This window comes from Mus musculus, chromosome 2 (assembly GCF_000001635.26).
Source record: "Mus musculus strain C57BL/6J chromosome 2, GRCm38.p6 C57BL/6J".
In the NCBI taxonomy this organism is placed as follows: Eukaryota; Metazoa; Chordata; class Mammalia; order Rodentia; family Muridae; genus Mus; species Mus musculus.
In genome coordinates this window covers 44,059,141-44,080,381 of record NC_000068.7, presented here as the reverse complement: position 1 = coordinate 44,080,381, position 21,241 = coordinate 44,059,141, and the positions used below count along the sequence as shown (strand labels likewise).

At 36.8% G+C, this 21,241-nt stretch overlaps 1 protein-coding gene and 1 long non-coding RNA gene across 10 annotated transcripts in view; one reads left to right on the top strand and one right to left on the bottom strand.

The window, feature by feature from the left end:
* Arhgap15 (Rho GTPase activating protein 15) overlaps positions 1 to 21,241 on the bottom strand; it is a 647,156-nt gene that overhangs the window by 315,572 nt on the left and 310,343 nt on the right. For all 9 annotated transcript variants that reach the window (XR_001783199.2, XM_006498397.4, XM_006498398.4 and 6 more), the window contains 2 exons: positions 16,522 to 16,620; positions 15,275 to 15,398 (listed from right to left, as the gene is read on the bottom strand). Coding sequence is in view for 8 of the 9 variants with exons in the window: in XM_006498397.4 (XP_006498460.1) it covers positions 15,275 to 15,398; positions 16,522 to 16,620 (223 nt within the window). In the remaining variant the exon portion in view is untranslated. The remainder of the gene's footprint in view (positions 1 to 15,274; positions 15,399 to 16,521; positions 16,621 to 21,241) is intronic.
* Arhgap15os (Rho GTPase activating protein 15, opposite strand) lies at positions 15,058 to 21,144 on the top strand. Its single transcript, NR_040622.1, has 3 exons — positions 15,058 to 15,148; positions 16,548 to 16,640; positions 19,568 to 21,144. It is a non-coding gene; the product is annotated as a Rho GTPase activating protein 15, opposite strand (long non-coding RNA).

Genomic DNA, 21,241 nt, shown 5'->3' with positions numbered 1-21,241 from the left:
GTTCTACTGCACAGCTTCATTTTGGGAGTTGAAATAAGGAAATAAACTAATAAATAAAGCTGGCAGCATATCAGGTATATGATGTTTAGTATTGAATGTACCACAGGATGGATTTTCCTGTTGTACTTTCTGTCTTCCTGAAGAACTACTTTGTAGACAGCTTAATTTTTGTTCAAATATAAATTAGAATCAATTTTCTGGGGAGAAATAATCAGTATAGCTCCTCTTCGCCACAACAAAGAAATTACATTTGTAGACATATTCTAGAAATCTAAATCCCCCTATACTCCTTTGAGCAAGTCCAAGGAGGTTTGAAGACTGACGGTTTTGTACTTTGTTATTCCCGTGGGCTTGTGCGTGATCATCTTTACTGAGATTTGTCCCTGTCCCTGCTGAATTAATATGCATTTTAGTTAACTAATCTTGAAACAACAGGAATAAAGTTTATCCAGGTCTTTTATACCTCAGAGAACAAAACAAATACGACAAATCTTTAGAGAGAAAGGATATACAACAGGGCTTGAGGTGAAGATTTCAAAGCAAATAGTCTTTAAACGATGTGCAAATTACCTCGGCACTAGAGCATGATTTATGAAAGGGGATTAGCCCGCTGGAATAAGAACCAAGTTTAAACTGATGGCTTTCAAAGTCAAAGATGAGAAGTAGTTACCACACAAGGAAGGGGGAAAGCAACGATAATTTAGAGAAGTGATTTGGCTTAATTTTTCCCCCTGAATGGATTTGCCTTAGATTGTCACAAATTACTGTCGCTAACTGCAGTATAAAGCGTGCATTTATGCTTTAATTTTCTGTAAACTTTGCATTTAATAAATGAGTAAGTTTCTGCTTGTCATATTAAAAATATAGCCAGAAACTGTTGAGCAATGAAAACTTCTGTAGCTGGAAGGGCCAACTTGTACAAGTTTTGAGAGAGAGAACATTTTCTTTTTGATTCTAAGTTACATACACACCAGAAAACACACACTCAAGTACTCCAGCCTGTTCTTCCAGTGGCAGTTTAATAGCTTCTTGGAGGAATATGAAAATGTTGACTTTTACATCACCACAAACATTATTTATTATAAGGTAGCATACACGCGTGTGTGTGTGCTCGTGCATGTGCGTGTGTCTGTCTGTCTGTCTCTCTCTCTGTATGTGTTCAAGCAGTAAAAAAAGGCAGATTAGACAGGTACAAAAACACATCATTTCTGCATGTAACCCAGAATTCATTGCTTAGTATGAGTTTTGATATGTACCCCAAAAAAGGTAAGTTAGCCCAAAGGGATGATAGTGTTGGTAATAAAACTTATCCTGACCATGGGGCTGGAGCTGAAGATAGTTGTGAAGGAATGTTTGTTTCAATGGAGCACTGGCATATCCCACATACAGATAAGTATTCTGAGTGTGTTAGGCATGAATGTGAGAATGCACAACTCCAGAGATGTGCGGTATCATCACTGAGGGGCCTATCGTTAAATGGCCCCTAATGTAAATTGTTTGAAGGCATTGCTGGAAATCCTCTGGTGGAGAACTTTGAAGTTGTCATGACTATGTGTCTTTAATTTAAAGACAGATAAAAGAATAAACAGCTGATAGCATAGCTACAGTAAACACCCTTCTTTGAGAAAGGGCTATTTTCAGAGATCTTGAACCCTAGTGACCTGGAAGGACAGGAAAAGAATACTTTAAATTCTTTAATAAAATTTTATCGACTTTACAAAAAAAGATTATTATATGAGTTTACTGACCTGCCATTCTGGAAGGTAAATGAAAAATTTAATGTTTCCACTCATGCATGATTAATATCTAATGCTTATTGACTAACAATTTGGATTTTTCCCAGTGAAAATGACTTAAACGGAATTCTTTAGATTCTCAGTCAAATATTTCCATAGAAATCAGCTACACTCAATTTAAAAATAAGGCATGGAATAGCAACAACAAACACAGGCACACACTAGGAAAAAAAATAATATTAAGTATTCCTGCATGAGTTGTCATGAAGTATGAAGCTGAGTATGTGACACTATCCAGGCAGTACAGCTTGCCTTCTGACTGCACAATGGGATTTGAAGAGACTTGATCCTTATGAATAACTTTTTAGTAAAGTTCACTGAGAAGGTATTTATCATTTTGGTCTCAGTTCCCAGATTTATACACCTGAGGTGATGTTTCATCTCAGATATAACCTCTATCAGTTTTTCCTAGAGATGAAACCATTTGCTACTAAAAGGCTGAAACAGAGGTCACTCTAAGTTTGCCCACCATTTATGGGAAAACAAATGTGAGCCTATTTTTGTTTTCCTTGCAACTTTTCCAAACAGCCTGACTTAAGTGTAGCCTCTTGGGCCTTGACTGTTTTGGCAGGCACCACTGAAATGCTACTTAACCAGTTTTAGGTAGGACTACAGCAGCTGAACCATGAGTCAGCCAGATAAGATACCTAACCTGGAAGGCTGGTGGGGAGTGAATTACAGTGCTCAAAAAACAATACAAAATGTCAGAAATCTAATCGAAGGAATCAAATATCATTATTCTTATCATTGGAGAAGTGAATCAACTATCAGAATTTACCTTCTTAATATAGGGGGTCCTGTGAAAGATGAACAGAATTTCAGATACATTCTGCATGTGGAGTGAGTGGAATATCTGGAAATTAGAATTTTTCATGGAATTGATGATATTTTTGGTTTATTATTTCTTTATTTGGGTGTGGTTAGTTAACTTTTTGAAACATATTTGTGTTATTGCTGTTGTCCTGGCCATTTCAGTGTTCAGGATACAATGTTGTCTACAGTGCAAACAAATGTGCACAGGAAATGTATAGTTCTTCATCTTGTAGCAATTTGTGTGTCATCACAAGTTGGAAAAGAGTGGTGTATTTAAATGAATATTTACCATACCAACCCAGGAATAGTCAGGAAATGGCCAAGCCAACAACCCTACAGAGGGGACATTAGAATATGCTTCAAAGTGGCTTTTGCTCTGGCTTTCTGTAAACTGATTTGGGAGGTTATTTTTGTGTGACATGGTAAAGTATTTATCCCACTTTAACATATATGTAGCTTATATACTAAAATGCAGTCTCTTGGTGCTGGTAGATGACTGAGTCTATAGCTTTTCCTGTGAACGAGAGTTTAGTTCCCAGCACCCACATCAAGGGACTCACAACTATCTGAAAAACCAGCTCCAAGGGATCTGATGTCCTTGCTTGGCTTTCTAGGGCACCCACATATATATATACATACAAATACACATACACAAACACATACTCAAACATAAATCATAAAGTAATGCTTTTTAAAGAAATGCCATCTCTGCTTAGTGAGAGTTTGGGGTAGGTTGGGGTTTGGGTACCTACTCTCTCCTATGAACCAGCTCCCAGATGATATGATATGTTTGCTACTGCTTCTTTGACTGTGCTTTGTGTAGCAAGACTGTAGTAAAATCTAAAAACCAGTGGTTAGACACAAACTCTGCTGAACTTTCCATTTATATTTCTGAAGACACAGAAGAAATGGAATTTTTGGAACTGTCAAGAATCCTTCCAATATGTTTCAGGAAAACCTGCTACTTCAGAAATCTTTGGAATCTGTCTCTGTTCCTACTGCTAGCTTGGGCCTGCAGCATCTGTCACTTGGTCTGCTGCAGTATGTTCTTACCTCTGATCTTTCTTTCATTGTTTTCTACTATCTGTACTACCTTAAGCAATGTTAACATATTCTCCTTACAGTGTAGAGCATCATTAAGCTCCTGTCCCTTTCAATAGGAAGTCCACACTGAAAGCCCTTGGCCAAATAGTTCATACTTCCTTGCCAGCCTGAGTTCTAGTTGTTTGCCCAAAGTTTATACTCTGTAGGTTCATAAATTTCTAAACCCCTGTTCTCTGGCTCTCGGATTCCTATTCTAATATGTACTCAAAGTATTCTGCCATCGTTCTTTCTTGTGCATTTAAAAGGCTCCTACAGTTTCACAGCATCACTCAGTTGGAGGACATTTTAACTTCCCTTTTCTGACAACCTTCTTTGACTTGATACTTTTATGTAGACTACGGCTTTCAAATGTTTGTTTTCTGAATATAAACCATTTTTCAGACACTACTTATAGAAGGACCCAAAGCTTTGCTGCATGTACGTAAGTGGTACTTTTCTTGGGACTTTCCCCTCATTTACCCAGTTATTTGCTTATTCACCTATTCATGTTGATATGAGCATGGATGTTCCTGTGTTTCAGACTCTTTTCTAAGCTAGGATGGGAAGAGGTAAGCTTCACAAGGTCATGGTGTATTTCCCTTAGGCACTCACTATCTAGTGGATCAGCATGAGTTAAATAAGTGACCAATACCTTGATCACCTAGGATTACCTCCTCTAGAAAGCATGGTATCTTGTATACAAGGTACATAGTGGCTAACTAGGCATGTTGTCAGCTCGTGAACAGAATCGACTTTTCAAAGATGCGACCCTTAGAGACTTACGTTTTACTCTTTATAAGATAATAAATGCCTGTGTATCTGAATGACAGTATTCTCTATTGCACACCAAATCCGTTAAGAAAAGAGAAAATAAAAGATATATTATGTCCCAAGCTAACTGAATAATAAAAATATGTTAAAATTAAATCCTTGACAGATTATACATTTGCTTATTCTGTATTTATTCTAGGGCAAAATGTACAGGGTGATAATTAACACTATGAAATTTCAAAAAAATATCATATGGGAACATATCATTGTAGATGCTCCCTAAAATGAACCTTTATTAAAATTAATTTAAATGGAAGTTCTCTATAATAGGGCAACAGAGCCTTTACTAGACACTACAGGACAACAAACACAGAACCCAGTGCTATGAATATGTTTCCTCTTTTGGAGTTATTGGCAAGGAGGTTCCGTTTTGTTTGTTTGTTTGTTTGCTTGTTTTGGTTTTTCGAGACAGGGTTTCTCTGTGTAGCCCTGGCTGTCCTGGAACTCACGCTGTAGACCAGGCTGACCTCGAACTCAGATATCCTTCTGCCTCTGCCTCCCAAGTGCTGAGATTAAAGGCATGCACCACCACCCTCAGCAGCAAGGAGGTTCCATAGACTCCCAAGTAGGTTACTGTCCATGTTCTTGGTTATTCTCTAGAACTTGACACTAAGGCTCTATTGCTGAAGGCACCATACATATGAAACCAAGCTGGTTCTGACCTGGAAATTTCAGGCCCACTCCTTAAGCCTTCATAGTACTAAAAGATACAATGCATGCTACCAGAGGAGAAACAGAATCACGAGTATTAACCAGCTGTGAATTCTACAGCAATAGTTGCCCTTGCAAAACATAACTACTTACGTGTAATAGTGGCATGCATATCATGAGAATAACCAACCACTTTTTTGGTAGAGTTAGGGCCCTTTCCATAAGTTCAAATCCATATTTAACCATGTGATCAAAGTGATCAAGGCTACAAACACGTGTTATGAGTCCCTGGAGAGAATTTATAGCTACTACTCTGTTAAATGGGCATGACACTAGTGTCTTAATGATTTATCATTTGTACCCATAGATTTGTATACCTTCCAACCTTCACCAAAGAAGCTTCTTTGTTCAGTATATATCAAGTAACACAGGGACTTGCAACTAGTCAAGATGCAGAGAATAAGAGACTGGGATACTCAACCCTAAGGAAGATATCTATATTGAACTACCTCTTCTGAAGGCACAGTGATGATTGTGGAGGAAGGAAGAGTGTTAGAGCCAGAGTGGGAAGAAGATTACAAGGAAATAGCGTTTTCTGGACATCTAAGGTAGCTGCACATAGGAAGTCACAGCAGTAGAGACAACATGCCCAAGACCCACTTAAGCTCCAGTGTGTCAGACCAAAGTTCAGCGTGGAATGGGGAAGAAGTCCCAAAGTCCTACTCTTTCTAAGGAGCCTTTGACAACTGGGAGTCAGTGGGAGAAGAAGAGTAAGGTTTCTTTAAAAGTGAAGCCCCTGGTGGGTTAGTTACCCTCTAATGAACACCGTAAATCTAAGAATATATGGAAGTGGATATGATCAAAACACATTGTGTGTAATTATCAAAGAGCTAATAAAAATGTGGAAATAAGTATATTTTTTATTCTTAGCTCTAAATATAACAACTGATGGATTTGTAGTTGAAAAAATTATGAAGACTTTACTCAAAATTCACTCACAGAAATCATTATATCAAGTATTTATATAATAATATAAAGTTTACAAATACCTTAGATACACTTAAACCCTGATTTTACATTACCTTTAGATCTAATGTAGAAAATATCCATTATGTCCAAATTTCCTTCATGTTATTTAATAATTACATCAAACTATCTATTGCATTTAAGTAGCAATTCGATTTTAGTACATTTAAGAAATGTTCTAAACCACATAGCTGTGCATTTTGGGTTCAGAATGGTGCTCAAGTACATAAAGTGGACAAGTCAATGTATTAGCCACTGCCCCAGTTAGCCGTAATTGGCAATTTGACACACCCCAGAGTCATTTGGGAAGGAAGCCTTAATTGAAATGCTACCCAGATCAGACTGTTCCATACACAAGTATGTTGGGGTATTTATTGTTAATTGATGAAGGGTTTCCATCCCACTGTGTGGGCTCCATTCCCTGGGCAAGGAATCTTCACATGTAGAAGAAGGCTAGCTAAGCAGGAGCTGAAGAGTGAACCAGCATGTAATGTTTCTGTTACAAGCTCCTGCTTGAGTCCCTACCCTGACTTTCCTCAATAATGGACTATGACCCAGAAATGTAAGCCAAACAAACCGCTGCCTCTTCTACAAAACAACAAAACAAAACAAAACAAAACAAAACAAAACAAAACAAAAGTGCTCAAAACTTCTGACTCTTTCATCTGCTTCTTATGTAAATCAATCTAGCTTTCAAAGAAAGTGATGAGGGTCAGAATTTCTGTAACTCCTATTTTAAGTTGAATTTCTGTAAACAAATTGACTCTACAAAAAATTATCTTCTCAGTTCTCAAACTCATCAAAACTATTACCTTTCCTTTATTGTACAATTCTAAATTTTATTTGTTAATCTTGGTAGCACACACTTATAATTCTAGCACGTAGGATTATATAGTGTTAACAGTTTGAAATCAGTACACATAAAAAGTCTAAAGAATGGGTATGAACCATTGCAAGTCTTTCAAACAAACTGTTTATAGAGACACATGGGATCATATCTTTCTATTTGACTAGTTTGCAAATGTTTGAAAAGCAATATACAAAATAGAAGGAGAAGAAAGAGGAGAAATTTTGCTTTTACTCTTGACCTTGGTTTGGTGTTTGGTAAGGGTTCTATGTCAGATAGCAGGATGGGTTTTTGTTTCTGTTTCTTTGTTTTCTAAAGCTGACCTTGAACATAATATGTAACAAAGAATGGCCTTGGATTCCTGATCCTCTAGCATGCATCTCCTAAGTGCTAGGTTTATAAGTGTATGTTACCAAGATTAGTACCCACAGCAAAATCTTAGTATATATTTCCTGATAGTCACAGAATCTCACGTTTGTCTTGGTTTTTCAGCCAACTAATTTTGTATACAGATAGAATACATCTATTTTCAGCAAGAGAGCTAAAATATAGGAATGTGTCCTTTAGTTAAACATTCATTAAAACATTCAAACTATCCATGAACCATTTCTCTAGGAAAATAGAGATGTTTAATGTTATAGATCACAATTTTTAAAATAAATTTTGAGTGGTATATTTGTTATTTTCAGATTATCATCATATGGTTGGGTGAAAGTGATGCCTGGTTTTCCATAAAGGATGTAGAGTATACTGTAAATAACAAGAAACAAACTTATTTTCTATAACAAACAAACAAACAAACAACAAAACAAAACAAAACAAAACCACTAACAAGTCTGTGCTTACATTTAATACTTTCCTATGGGGGGATCCATTTGGACACCTGACAAAATGACTTAAAAAGAAAGGTATATTCTTTTAGACTTTTAAAAGAATCACAACACAAGTTTCCACAGTCTAGAAACAAAGTGAGTGGGTGGACCACATGAATCTTGAGTGTTCTAGGAAGAATAAGTTATCATTTGCATCCAAAACTGTGTTTTCTTGACACAGAAAGCTGAGAATGTAAGAAAGCTGCAAATACCATGCTTAGAAAGGCCACTTTAAATTTAGTTGACAATAATGAGTGACTATCCTAGGCTTAACTTCATAATAAACTGTTATCATGTGCCAATTCTCAGTCATCAAGTAGGAAGGATAAAACTTTTAGAAGCATTCAAAGAGGATGACTTTCTTTCATTTATAATCAAAACAGTGTACTAATGTTTAGGAAATATTGCTGGAGAGTAGAGCAAGGAGCCCTCTGAATTTGGCCTATTATTGAAAGAAAATTGCCACTTGACCTAATGAAATCAGAAATTGACTAACTGGAGTTCATCTCAGGAGAAATATGGTCACAGTGTTACTGCCAGGGTCAGGAGGAAGATGGGTGATCTAGCAATGGTGCACTTGTAGGGTTACATGGACTTGAGAATAGCTCATGCTTCCAGACACATGGCCCTGGGTGATCAAAGGGCAGAGGGTAAGATCAGCTCCTGTGATGGGAAACAAGAGATTAATCAGAACTTGCTTTGCTCTGCTCATAACTAAGTCTTGTATCTAATGATTCATGGGGAACTAAATGTTTTGAAGAAATTACAATCCATGGGTCCCACAAAAGTAGAGACTTTCTGCTAGCTACCATGAAGACTCATAGAAGAATAGCGAAGGTCACATAGATGCCTGGTTTTGTCAAGTATGTATCTAATCTTTACTGGTTTCCTCTTCTGAATTTAAACAATAGCCTTAATAACATTTTTAATATACATTTTTGAACCATCTAAATTATTTTCCAACAAAGAACTTTCTTAGCCTATGAAAAATGAACAATGAACAGTCTTTAAATAAATGAAGTTATTGATTCTTTAGATTTTTGTTCAATAGGTTTCCTCAAGTGGTATTGAATAAAATGGGTGCCAGGAGTGATGTACTTCCTTTTTGTGTGTGGGTAGGGAGAGGTGGCTAAGGTGAACAAACAAAGTATTAAATAGAGAGACTTTATCCTGCAAATCTTCCAATGACTTGATCACCCATAGTAAACTACGCAAATAATGTAAGTTTTGTTTTTTTTCAGTAAAATATTTTTTCATCTTAACTAGATTTGATTTTTTTGTCTTCTGAACTAGAACTTTGCAAATTTAATATTGTTTTCTATTTTTTGGCAGATGGCTTATTCATCTTAATATTTTCAATCATTGGCAGGGTTACACTGTTTCATATGAAATTCATGATAAGAAATCTTTATTATATATATTCAATGAAACTCCAGGATAGGCTTCTTGGTGTGTGTTTCAACAATTGTTAGTTACATGTTTATCAGAGAAATTAATAGGACTTTTTAGTTTTCTATTAATAAAAAACATATTATTTTCTTAAATAGATACTTACCCATAAAGGCCATAAAGGTCATAAGAATAAAAAAATATTGGTTTGTGTTCACAAGTAAGAAAACAATGAGTTAAGATTATATTTTAAAGGACTTAATATAAATCATAAAGGAAATTAGGTCTTTCTTTAAAAGTTTAATAATGCAGTTTAAAAGTGTGAACACTCTTTTACTGAGTTACAGAAATACTTAATATCTAACTTTGTGTCAGTGTTTAATAGAAAACATTAAGATACAAACAATAAAGATAGTATCATAATCGATTATATATGCACCACCTAGATCCAGTCAGACTTATTCTACCAGGAATGTGGTGGTTTGAATAGTTGTGATCTTCTTAGAGGAAGCATGTCATTGTGGAAGCAGGCTTTGAGGTAATATATGCCCAAGCTCCATCCAGTATGACACATGGTCTTACCCAGTTGTCCTCAGATCAAGATGTAGAACCTTCAGTTTCATCTTCAGAAACATGTCTGCATGCACACTGCCACAGCCAACATGGTGATAATTAAATAAACCTCTGGAACTCTAAGTCAGTCCCAATGAACTGTCCTTTGTAAGAGTTGCCTTGGTCATGGTGTCTCTTCACTGCAAAGGAAACCCTAACTAAGACACACTGTATCCATTTCTTGCCTTGCTGGAGACTCACTTCCTTATACCCTGCAAAGCCTTCCTCCCGAGCTTTTATGTTCTCTGTTCCATCCTAGAGCTACTGCATCACATTCCCTGCCACTTCCGGTATTGCTCAGGGTTTAAGATTTCTGGACAGAAACATTCTGAGATCCTCATTGCTTTGGTGGAGTGGTAGGCATGAGAGAGGAGGAAACAAGCTGTAGGGTAATATTACTGGGAAGTCCCAGTCCTCAAGGCAAGAGGTATGACAAAGACAGAATAAACTGCTCCTTAAAGATAGCACTGTAAATGACAGTGGAAGGTCCAATGTGATTTGTGCCTTGTGTATGATTTCCTTAGGAAAGTGTGTGAGGATCTAAGTAACCAGTTTACTATGGTGTCATATTTTTAGCTCTTGCTGTTGAGAACTATGGTTATTTAGATTATTGCAAAATATCATGACTTATCTTTTAATCTTTTTTTGAACTTGGCATGATAATGACTACTGCACGGCACACTAAAGGTTCACAGATTTTCAACTATTACCATTGTATTAGGCTCTCCTTCAAGACCTCTACTCTTATCTTCATCCCTGTAACCTCATTATGGTGTATGAGTCATCATTAAGTATTTGAAATTGAGAGAACCACATTAAAATAATTTAAAATTTTTGCCAAAACATATTTTTTGTAACTTATTAAAATATCTAAGGGGAAATTCATTTTCTTTTAGTTATAGTACCATGTGACTTTTAAAACGTGCTATTTTTGAGTGTGTACATTTGTAAGGTTGAAAGTGTTTTATATAAAATTTGTCCTTCAGACTTGCAGATTTTGTAGTTTAGCAATGTTATAGGCATGAGAGAGAGAATACAACAGAAGGATCACATTTTCTACCGGGTCCTTATTTGAAAGCAAAGGCAGGTGAATTTTAGTGGTATTTGTTAAGAAACAAGGTTCGTATTCGATGGCGGTGAGTAACGGAATAAACCAGAGCTTTGTTTGAAGTGCTTGCTGGATGCTGAAGCTGGACTTCTTAATGACGTGCTCTTCTGGGCATTAGGTAATCAAGGGCATCTCCTGGCTCCCTTCTACTGGGTCCTGATATGCTGCTCCCAAGAATGCCCTGGCTGCCATTTTCACCTGGTGAGGTGCCAGGGGAAGGACCAGCTGCTCACATTTAGACTTTTGCAGCTATGACTCTCGTCTCCAATTCTGGCTGCTCTCCTGTATTTCCTGTACCCTTGGGGAGGAGGATGCAGAGTATGTGTGCCCTGCTCCAGCCTTCCATCAGACACCACCCTTGGCTCATACCCTTCTTGGTGCCATCTGCTTGGAGACATAGAGGATAATAAAAGAGCTCCTATTTATTGAGTGCCTGCTGTGAACTAAGTATTTACATCTCTAATTTCAAATTTTCCCATGATCCTAGAAGGATGTTATCGGACCCATTTTTATAGATCTGGAAAGGAACTCTTGGAAAAAGTTAAAAAAGCTCTCCAAAGTAAGATGATGCCATGATTCTATTTGGGCCTTTTCTCTCTCCCATCAGGGCGAGATACTTTCGCTTTCCTTGGAGAAATCTGTGAGCACTATGTTTGATTGACTCTTCACTTTCCATAGCAGCCCTCCCTAGAGACTTGACCTCCTACTCTCATCCCAGGCTGCTGTCCTGAATTTCTCACAGTGATTTGGCCCTCGCACTGAATTTTCTGGCTTCTTGTCTGTTAGACTCAACTGATATCTTAAAATATCCGATTAGTACTTGATAGCCTTGGCAGGTTGGAATCATATTTTTTTTAAAGGAAAGTGTATTTTAACACAACTTTCTGAGTTCACTCATTGGGAAAACATATTTTTCCCATGTTAAACGGAAAAAAACTGGACAAAGACATGACCACCTGTTAGCTGTTAATGATGTTCACATGGCTTTTTAAAAAAGTAATTCTGGCTTTATCTGCTTACAATCTTGGCGACAAAACTCGTGGGAACATCAAGGGCACAGGAAGCCAAAGGCAGCAAACAGACAATACAGTTTGTGCTTGGACTACTAATAAGGAAGAAGTTACTGTGAATCCCACTCCACATAATTACTTAATCCCCAGACAGTGACTTAAAACTTAATATATGATTTAAGAACCTTAATCTTTGGGCATTCTAATCTAAGGACTAGTTCAGAAGGGCTTCATACATGGGAGTTCTTACTTGAAAAAAAAAGGTTTTAAAAAAATCAAATATAAATATGCTAGTAACTATTTTAAACCCATCGTCTAATTTAATATTGTGTGGATAGGTTACTCGCTATGGCTTCCAAGTGAAATTAAGACAAGCATGCGATTAGATGTAACTTGGTGTAGAGAGTAACAAACTATGCCCTAACTTGAAAGAAGTCTTGCAACTGTAGATAATCGAGACAATATCGAAAAAAGAATATTTTTGAAAATTAGGATTAGCAGCCCTTTTATTTTACTAGGAAAATCTATCTGAAAGCATGTGGGCTTTGGTTTAAGTTCACTGATGTGTAGAAATTTTATTTTCACTTTTTAAAAAATGTCCACCCAGGTCCAAGTTTGAAACAGATTAGCTTTTATTTGTTCACGTAACTGCAGCATATAGTTAGGAGAGCAGGTTGTAAAAGCAGATTGCTTGAGTTTGACATGTGTCTCTTAAATGTCTTCCACACTTTAGATGCCTTGGCTTCCACATTTACAATCTAGGGTTAAAAATGGCAGCAATCTCTTCGGATGGATGAGAATACCCAGTCATTATAAGTACTTGGAACAGCACCTAGCGAACAGTACCTACAAAGTGCTATCTTAGGCTAGTGCTGTTTTACCTTAAAAGTCACTGTTCAATCAAGGGGATTTTGACTTGAAAAAATACCTGCCTCATTTGTTATCTTTAAGAAAGACTTTGCTCTTTTAGTAAATAATACTCTTCTTTTTATTTATTTTTAATATTTTTTATTATTACGTATTTTCCTCAATTACATTTAGAATGCTATCCCAAAAGTCCCCCATACCCTCCCCCCCACTTCCCTACCCACCCATTCCCATTTTTTTTTTGGCCTTGGCGTTCCCCTGTACTGGGGCATATAAAGTAATGGGCCTCTCTTTCCAGTGATGGCCGACTAGGCCATCTTTTGATACATATGCAGCTAGAGTCAAGAGCTCCGGGGTACTGGTTAGTTCATATTGTTGTTGCACCTACAGGGTTGCAAATCTCTTTAGCTCCTTGAATACTTTCTCTAGCTCCTCCATTGGGGGCCCTGTGATCCATCCAATAGCTGACTGTGAGCATCTACTTATGTGTTTGCTAGGCCCCGGCCTAGTCTCACAAGAGACAGCTATATCAGGGTCCTTTCAGCAAAGTCTTGCTAGTGTATGCAATGGTGTCATCGTTTGGAGGCTAATTATGGGATGGATCTCTGGATATGGCAGTCTCTAGATGGTCCATCCTTTTGTCTCAGCTCCAAACTTTGTCTCTGTAACTCTTTCCATGGGTCTGAAGAAGAACGAAGACCAAAGTGTCGACACTTTGCCCCTTCTTAGAATTGGAAACAATAATACTCTTTTCTAATGTGGGGTAATTAACTATAGAGAAAGACTGACTCTTCTTTTCATAAAATTTTTTTTCTAAGAAACATTCTAACACTTTTCATGTAATTACTGTTCAGTGCTGCATCTGTCAGCCTCAGTTTCTCAAACATGCTTTTGCGAATCCTCCCCCCCACCCCCCACACACACACACTGCTTCAGGGTTTAAAAGCATGTTAAGTTTTCTTCCACAACGGCAATTAAATATCAGATTTCAGATCTGATAATCACTGCATCACAAACTCTTGTGCATTTACAACAAAATATTTACATAATTAACATTAAGTATTGACTCATAACTGAATCCTAACTCTGTAAGGCTGTGTTAGATATGTTACCTTATACCTCATCCCAGGTGCAACAAAAGACAGAAACTCAAGAAGTAAAGGAAACTACTATTGAATTTAAATTAACTCCAAATAATAGCCCTTAAAAAGGCACAGATGAGTCTTCACCAACACCCCATGGACTTTGTGGCCATAGGCAGTTACAACCTTCTTAAACAGCAGCATTAAGCAGATGATTTGCTGAATCAGTCTCTGGTAGCTGGAGAAAACTATGGCAGAGGCCCCTTAACAGTTAGTTCCCTCTTTTCAAAAGGATCTCAATTCAACATCTCCTGTAGCCTCTAGAACGGTGGGTCTTAATCATTCATCTTTGAAAGAGATGTTGCCACGCATACACTACCACATCTTTTCTAATGACGCATATGTGTTATAAACAAATATATTCATTTACCGTACATTTTTATTTACACCTCATGTACTGGTGTTTCTGTAACTTACTGACTTGTCCTTAAGTTTCAAAAACTAGGATATAAATATATTTCCATGTAGAAAAAATGGTTAAAAATAGCTGGGTGGGAGGTTTAAGGAAGTTGCTATAATTTTAAAGACAGAATTAGCTGATATGAAATATATCTACATGTCCTTTCAGAAGTCTAGTGCTTAGTTTTCCTGTGTGGATTACATGTGGCATGTTGTAATCATCCCCTTTTGTTGAGGAAGAAGCAGGCTGGCTAAAGAAATAAGTTTCGAAGAGCATAATGTAAGTGATATAAGTTATTGTTATTCCTAATCAATTGCGTTGGAAGCAGAACTCACCGTAACTTCGATAACCACTTCATTCAGGTCTCAGGTTTCCTGTCCACTCTGGAATGTATATTTCTAAATTTCCCTGGTTTTCTGGAAGTGTGGACTGGTGCAAAAGCTGTTGGTTTAGTTGGGCCAACTCTGATGGTCACTCTTGTCTTTTAATGTATGAAAATCAAATGGTCAGCATGCCAGATGCTTGACATTTCCCACTCTCAAAATCAATCACCAATCTGAACTCTGTGGCGATTACTCAGAGATTCAGAGGTTTGCTGTAAGCAGAGACCATGACCTTGGAACAATTATTTTCTCAAAAGATATTACCAACAATGATGTGAGCCGAATGCCCAGACTGCCCTCCAGCGCATGAATCCCTAGGTAAGAAATGGCTACGAATCTTCCAAAGTAGCCTGGCTTTGGCTTAAATCTCATTTTAATACATTTATATTTCATAAGCTCTGCATTTAGACAGAGGTAAAAGGAGCAGTCAAAGAAAACACTTACTGAAGGACTTCCTGTGTTCTGGTTTCTGTTCTTTTCTATCGATGTGGCAGTGACTCGGCAGTTCAGAACTTGAGGATCTCTGCAAATTGAACAACTCCAGGGACCCACAACTTGGATTCTTTGGCTAGAAATAATAGAGAGTACCTTTTACTAGGAAGAAAGAATACGCGAGTTTTGTGTCTTATCTTGATGCTAAATTTAACCGGTCTTTTGAGTAAGTTAATTTTTGTGTGTGTGTGTGGCTGGGTAACGGCCTGTATTCTAAGCACAGTGTTTATACTGATTCATGCATCCAAATAGTGCTTACTAAATGCTATGAATTATTCAAAGAACTGTACATATATCAACTCAGTTAATCCTCTCAGGAATTCAGCAGGGCCCACACATAGACAACATTACTAGTTCTGAGAAAACAGACAAGGAAAAGATATAGAAGAAGAAAAAACATCTTTCCCAAACTATGCATCGAGTAAATACGAACAGTGTTTAAAGTTTTTCTGGCCTTATATTGTATACTTAAAGATAATAATCCATGTTTTGTTGTCTATATATTGGGGATTCTGTTGATAGTATGGAAAGACAATTTTAATTTGTACAGTTTGATCTTTTAAGAGATATAATGAAAGGTTTTAAATACATTATCCTGTTTTAGAGCATACTAAGAGTTCTCAAGAATATTTTTCCATTATATATTTACATAAGTGAAATAAAATTAAGTCAATAAAAAAGTTTTAAATAATTTAAGCCTTAAAAAACATGTAATCTGAATGCATACTTTGAGCTATTTTTCTAACGTTCTAGGTATTTAATTTTTTTTTTGAGAAGATCATTCTAGCTTAGTTGGAAAATAATAACATTACATGTGAATGATTTTTCCTTGTGGTATTATAACAGTAACTATGGTCATAGATACAAAGATACTTAATTTCCAGAATAACATATGTCAGATACTACAACAAGCAGAAAATATAGTTTTCAAGCACCTGAGTGCTTTTTACAACCTCCAGAAAAAGGAGACCATGCTCTATTCCAGAATAAGAACAGTGCTCGTTTGAAAGATGAAATGATGTCTACCTCACAAATCTTGACGGAAGGAACATTCCTTATGCTTTCTATTAAGCTTAAAATAGCTAGTATCTCTCAGACATAGGATCCATTTACATGTGTGAACCTTATATGCCTGAACAGTAAGATTTAAATGACTACATTTTAATTAAAAAATGTTAACAGCCCAAACAAATACATACCAATCTGTCAATTGCATTTTTGATAGCTTGGAACCAATCCAATATGAGGAAGTCAATATCTGACTGTAGAAGGAACTCATTTCCTGACACTGTTGTGATCTGAGAGGAAAAATGGACAGGTAAGAAGACCATGTTAGATGTATTTCTTACATTAATAATATCACCTTCAAGGACAAGTTCATCACGTGGACATATTTGTTGTATTCCAGCAATTGTCTTTCTGGGAACTAAGGAGAATGCTGACATTTTGAACTCCTCTCTATAAACTGTTTTTTTTATGCCATATTAAATACATGATTCTTTTAGTAATAGAAAAATTAACTCAGAGCAGGGTTAAAGGTGAGTTACTCTAATTTCAGGAGAATGAAGTCAGGAAGTTGAAGGGTGCAGACAATATATACGTTAAGTTAAAAGCCAACAGAAAATGCACCTGAGTGTGTTGGAGTTTGTTCTGTGCATGCTGTTGGCTCTTTCAAATCTAATAGTATCTCTGTATATGATTTCCTTTTCTGGAGGCCCCCGAAACAGATTTTTACCAAAGAGACTAATGCCTACTTTTGCAAAAGGTCATTGTGGTGAATAACATTTGGCTGGTTCTGCCTTCCTATAGTAAAGCTCTATAGGAAAATAATAAACGACCAATTTCCTCACAAAGGGAGTGTATTAGAATAAAGGTCATTTGCATATTTGAACCTTAGCTAGAAAGTATCAAATCAACATTGCTTCCAGCCTCCCAGTGCTGTTAAGTGGTTGGCAATGCTTAGTACCACTAACCATTTTCATCACAGTGGATCTTTCCCTTCAGAAATAAGAGAGGATATAGCCATATAGAAATACAGCAAACAATGCTCTGGATTTCCTACATAAAGGGCTCCTTTAGGGGAAAATTTGGCTAGGGTAGGTGTGGACGTGCTTTTTGTATGAGGCCATCAATTTGAACTGTGAAGATTTTCCCTTTGCTTCATTGACATTTTTCTTTTTTCAACAAGAGGACAGACATTTCTTAGCAACTGTCACACATCAAGCCAGACTACAGAACTTTATAAAGCTGGCGTTTCAAGAAGCTGAATCAGGGTCCAGTCAGCCGGGCTTATGCGCTCTGATAGATGAATGGCAAAATGTGCGACAGGTTCGGAAAGATCACAAATCACACTTCAGACTGGCTTTATCATCCTGTCAATAATGTGACAGTGTTAACCCCAAATAACTTTTTCTGCAGGTTCCATAGTTTTTTACGGCAACATTTAACAACAGTATCTTGAATTTTTTTAAGGTATAAATAGGTTATAATTTCAATTAATATAAACAAGTATATTTAATACAGTATATGCTCATGTGTTGGCTATTTGTTCTAAAGATTTTGACACTCTTGGATCAGTAACAATGACAAATAAATAGCAACACAGTATATATTAATATTTATCAGTATAAATTCTACAGTTATATTGACTCACCTCAACATTGTAACCCAAACTATATATAAGATAAATATGTTTTAAGATGTTACAAAATGTTTAACACAGTGAATGACCTATAGTCTCTAGATTTACTATCAATGCTATATGAACTCACATAGACTGACATTTTGTTCCAGAAATTTCTGATGTTTATCTTGGGATTTTTAAAAAAATCTGTTTGCATACATACATTCACATATATGTATTTATTATTTATTTTCAGAAATCTTTAGAGAGATGCAATACGACTCAGGACTGCCAAGCACACATTCTTAGGGGACAGGAGTTCCAGTGGCCATTCTGGTTCCTTCTTCAGTAAAGAGAGAAGCGGCCACATTTTAAGAAGGGAAAAGCTAACCGAAGAGTATACATGGAGGGACCTATGGCTCCAGCCACATATGTAGCCTTGTCGGACATCAATAGGAGAAGAGGCCCTTGGTCCTGGGAAAGCTCGATGCCCCAATGTAGGGGAATGCCAGGTTGGGGAGGCAGGAGTGGGTGGGTGGGGGAGCACCCTCAGAGAAACAGGGGGAGGGAGGATGGGATAGGGGGCTTCCGGAGGGGAAATTGGGAAAGGGGATAACATTTGAAATGTAAATAAATAAAATATCCAATAAAAAAAAAGAAAGGAAAAGCTAGCGAGTAGTAGAATTAATTACCCATCCTGAAATCTGCCAGATCACTCGAGCCATTACTCTTTTTCTCGCATTCTTTTGAACTCAAATGGCATGTAAAGTTTGGAATGGCTAAAAATAGCCATTTGCCCATGAAGAAAGCCAGGATAATATTTTTCTAATTACCTAAATGCCATTTCAATGCTCCTTACTTATATAAAAATCTCAAATATTTACTTTTTAAAGTATTGACTCAGAAGTTAAAACCTAAAAACACGAGGTCGCTTGTAACTAACACACGAAATCCAGTAGTGTTCTCAACTTTTACCTTAATTCTAAATTTAAATGTTTTGATTATGAATATTTTATACATATTACAAGTTGTTATTATACATAAAGAGAAATGACTTTGCAAAGCACAAAGTACAAAGTACAGCATAATATAATACTTTATACCAGTATAAATAAAACACTATTAAAATTATAAAGGGAACACCATTTGAAAGGAAAAGAAAAAATATAATTAGATTTACTATATTCTGAAGGTTTACAAAAGAGGCAGCATAGTTCATTTCTTGCCCTAGTAAATTCAAACTGTGGTAAACAGTTTTCAACACTGCCTTGACTGTTTTGATGCTAGATGCACACTTCGGAATGGGTCTTTTTCTGCTCACATAGCCAAACATAAGCTGTATTTTAAAAGTTTCTTTGTCTAAATATATTACTGTATTAATCATCCATAAACAGTGCTTTATAAATCCACTCAGGGAAGCTCAAACCAGGGGACGTATGAAAGCGGCTCCTCTGAATTGCCCTAGCAGAGGCGTCCTGCGCATACCTTCCTCTCTGCTTTCCCAAGTAATCTTTGGAGTTCCTAGGCAGCAGTGTGGAGAAGACTGCTGCTGCTCTCTACAGTTTAAATGCATCCACTTCCTAATTACAGCCAGTAATTGACTTTGTTCTGCTCTATTCCAGACTCACACAGAAAAGTACTTTTCCAATCCCTGCCCGGTAAAGCGCATTTAATTCAGCCTTTCAAGTTACATTTTTGTATTCGTGCCTCTTTCGAATTTCTGAGAAGTGGATTGTGAATCATATTTGCTTACTGAGCAACTGAATTTTCAACACGGACAGTGGTGGTGGTGGCAGTGGAGGAGGACATCAGTAAACACGTTAACATTTACTAAATCTTCTGATCGAATAACACATGATGCCCGTCTATGCTGACGCACAATAAGAAACAGATGGGGTCTTCTGGTAAACCATGCAATGTGCCCCTTCTTCGTGTGCTATTTGGTAGATGCAAGTTTAAGGCAAAGAAGACAAAACTTATAGAAAACAAAACGGGTTGTTGAAAAAGCTGCTGGCCTCCATTCTGCATCCCACTTTCATCTTATCCTGCATCTCTACCAGGCACTATGATGTGTGTGTGTGTGTGTGTGTGTGTGTGTGTGTGTGTGTGTGTGTGTGTGTGTTGTGCGCGCGCGCGTGCCTTGTAGTAATTTCAGGTCAGCGAAGCAGCATTTGGAAAGTTCACTAGAATTGTTGGTAACCAACTTGTTTAAATTTTTGTCTGGAGAAACTGAATTCAACATTTCTTGGATGTGTGTGTGTACAAACAACATTTGTTCATTAAAATAGTAAATGATGAGGGAGAACACAGCAATAGTGTCTGGAAATTTCCACCACTGCCCCTTGAAAGCCTCAAGCAGCTTCAATCGAAGGGTAGACCCATCTCAATTCCACTCTGCAACGGATTTATGTCAAAAAATTATATAAGCAGTCCACTGACCAGTACACAGAGCAGACACACTCTTGGGGCTTTTCTGAAAGCCATTTGACAACAGTTTCCCATGAGCTTGGCACATTGGTCTGTGTCTTTGCAATCCCTCCAAAGACAGAGGCTGTTTTTTTAACCTTTATATTCCACAGATAGGAGTTGTGGTGGAACAATTTTTTTTAAAAAAGAGAATTGAATATTGTTAACTGACAATGTCCGTCCTCAGCAGTAATGGTCTATATTTTTAAGGGGTTGTATTTGTACCTTTAGCTGACGTTGATTCTGATGTTTTCAAGTATCACTTCCAGCAATAAGGGAGTATTAGGCTTTAATTTGGATGAAAACATACTATATATAATGACATTTATAGTAATAAAAATATTCTGTGGTTTTATTTATTAGCATGGAAATGAACTCTTTTTAAATCATCACTCTTTATGCTTATCAGATATACATTTATTGTGCAGAGTGGGGAAAATTAAAAATAACAAAGAATAAAATTGAGATTGCTCAGGGCTACAGAGATTAACCATTGTACACATTTGAATTTAATAGTAGCTAAATAAATATGATAATTACCAATGGGTGCATCGATGTACAAGAAGACTATATTTAATAATTTGTTAATTATGAATATTACTGACTTTTTTCCAGTTGAACACACAAACATGCATAGGGCAGTCAGTGAAAATCAAAGAGCGTCACTTTGCTCCTGAGTCTTTTTCTGAAGCATCATCTTTTCAGTTGCAGAATAAATGCTATTGATAATTCCACGTCTATGGTATGTTTGTAGTTGTTTTTACATCTAGTTATAAACAAGGAATGAAGAATTTTCAATGAAGTACAGGGGAAAGCACCCTTAACTGGCA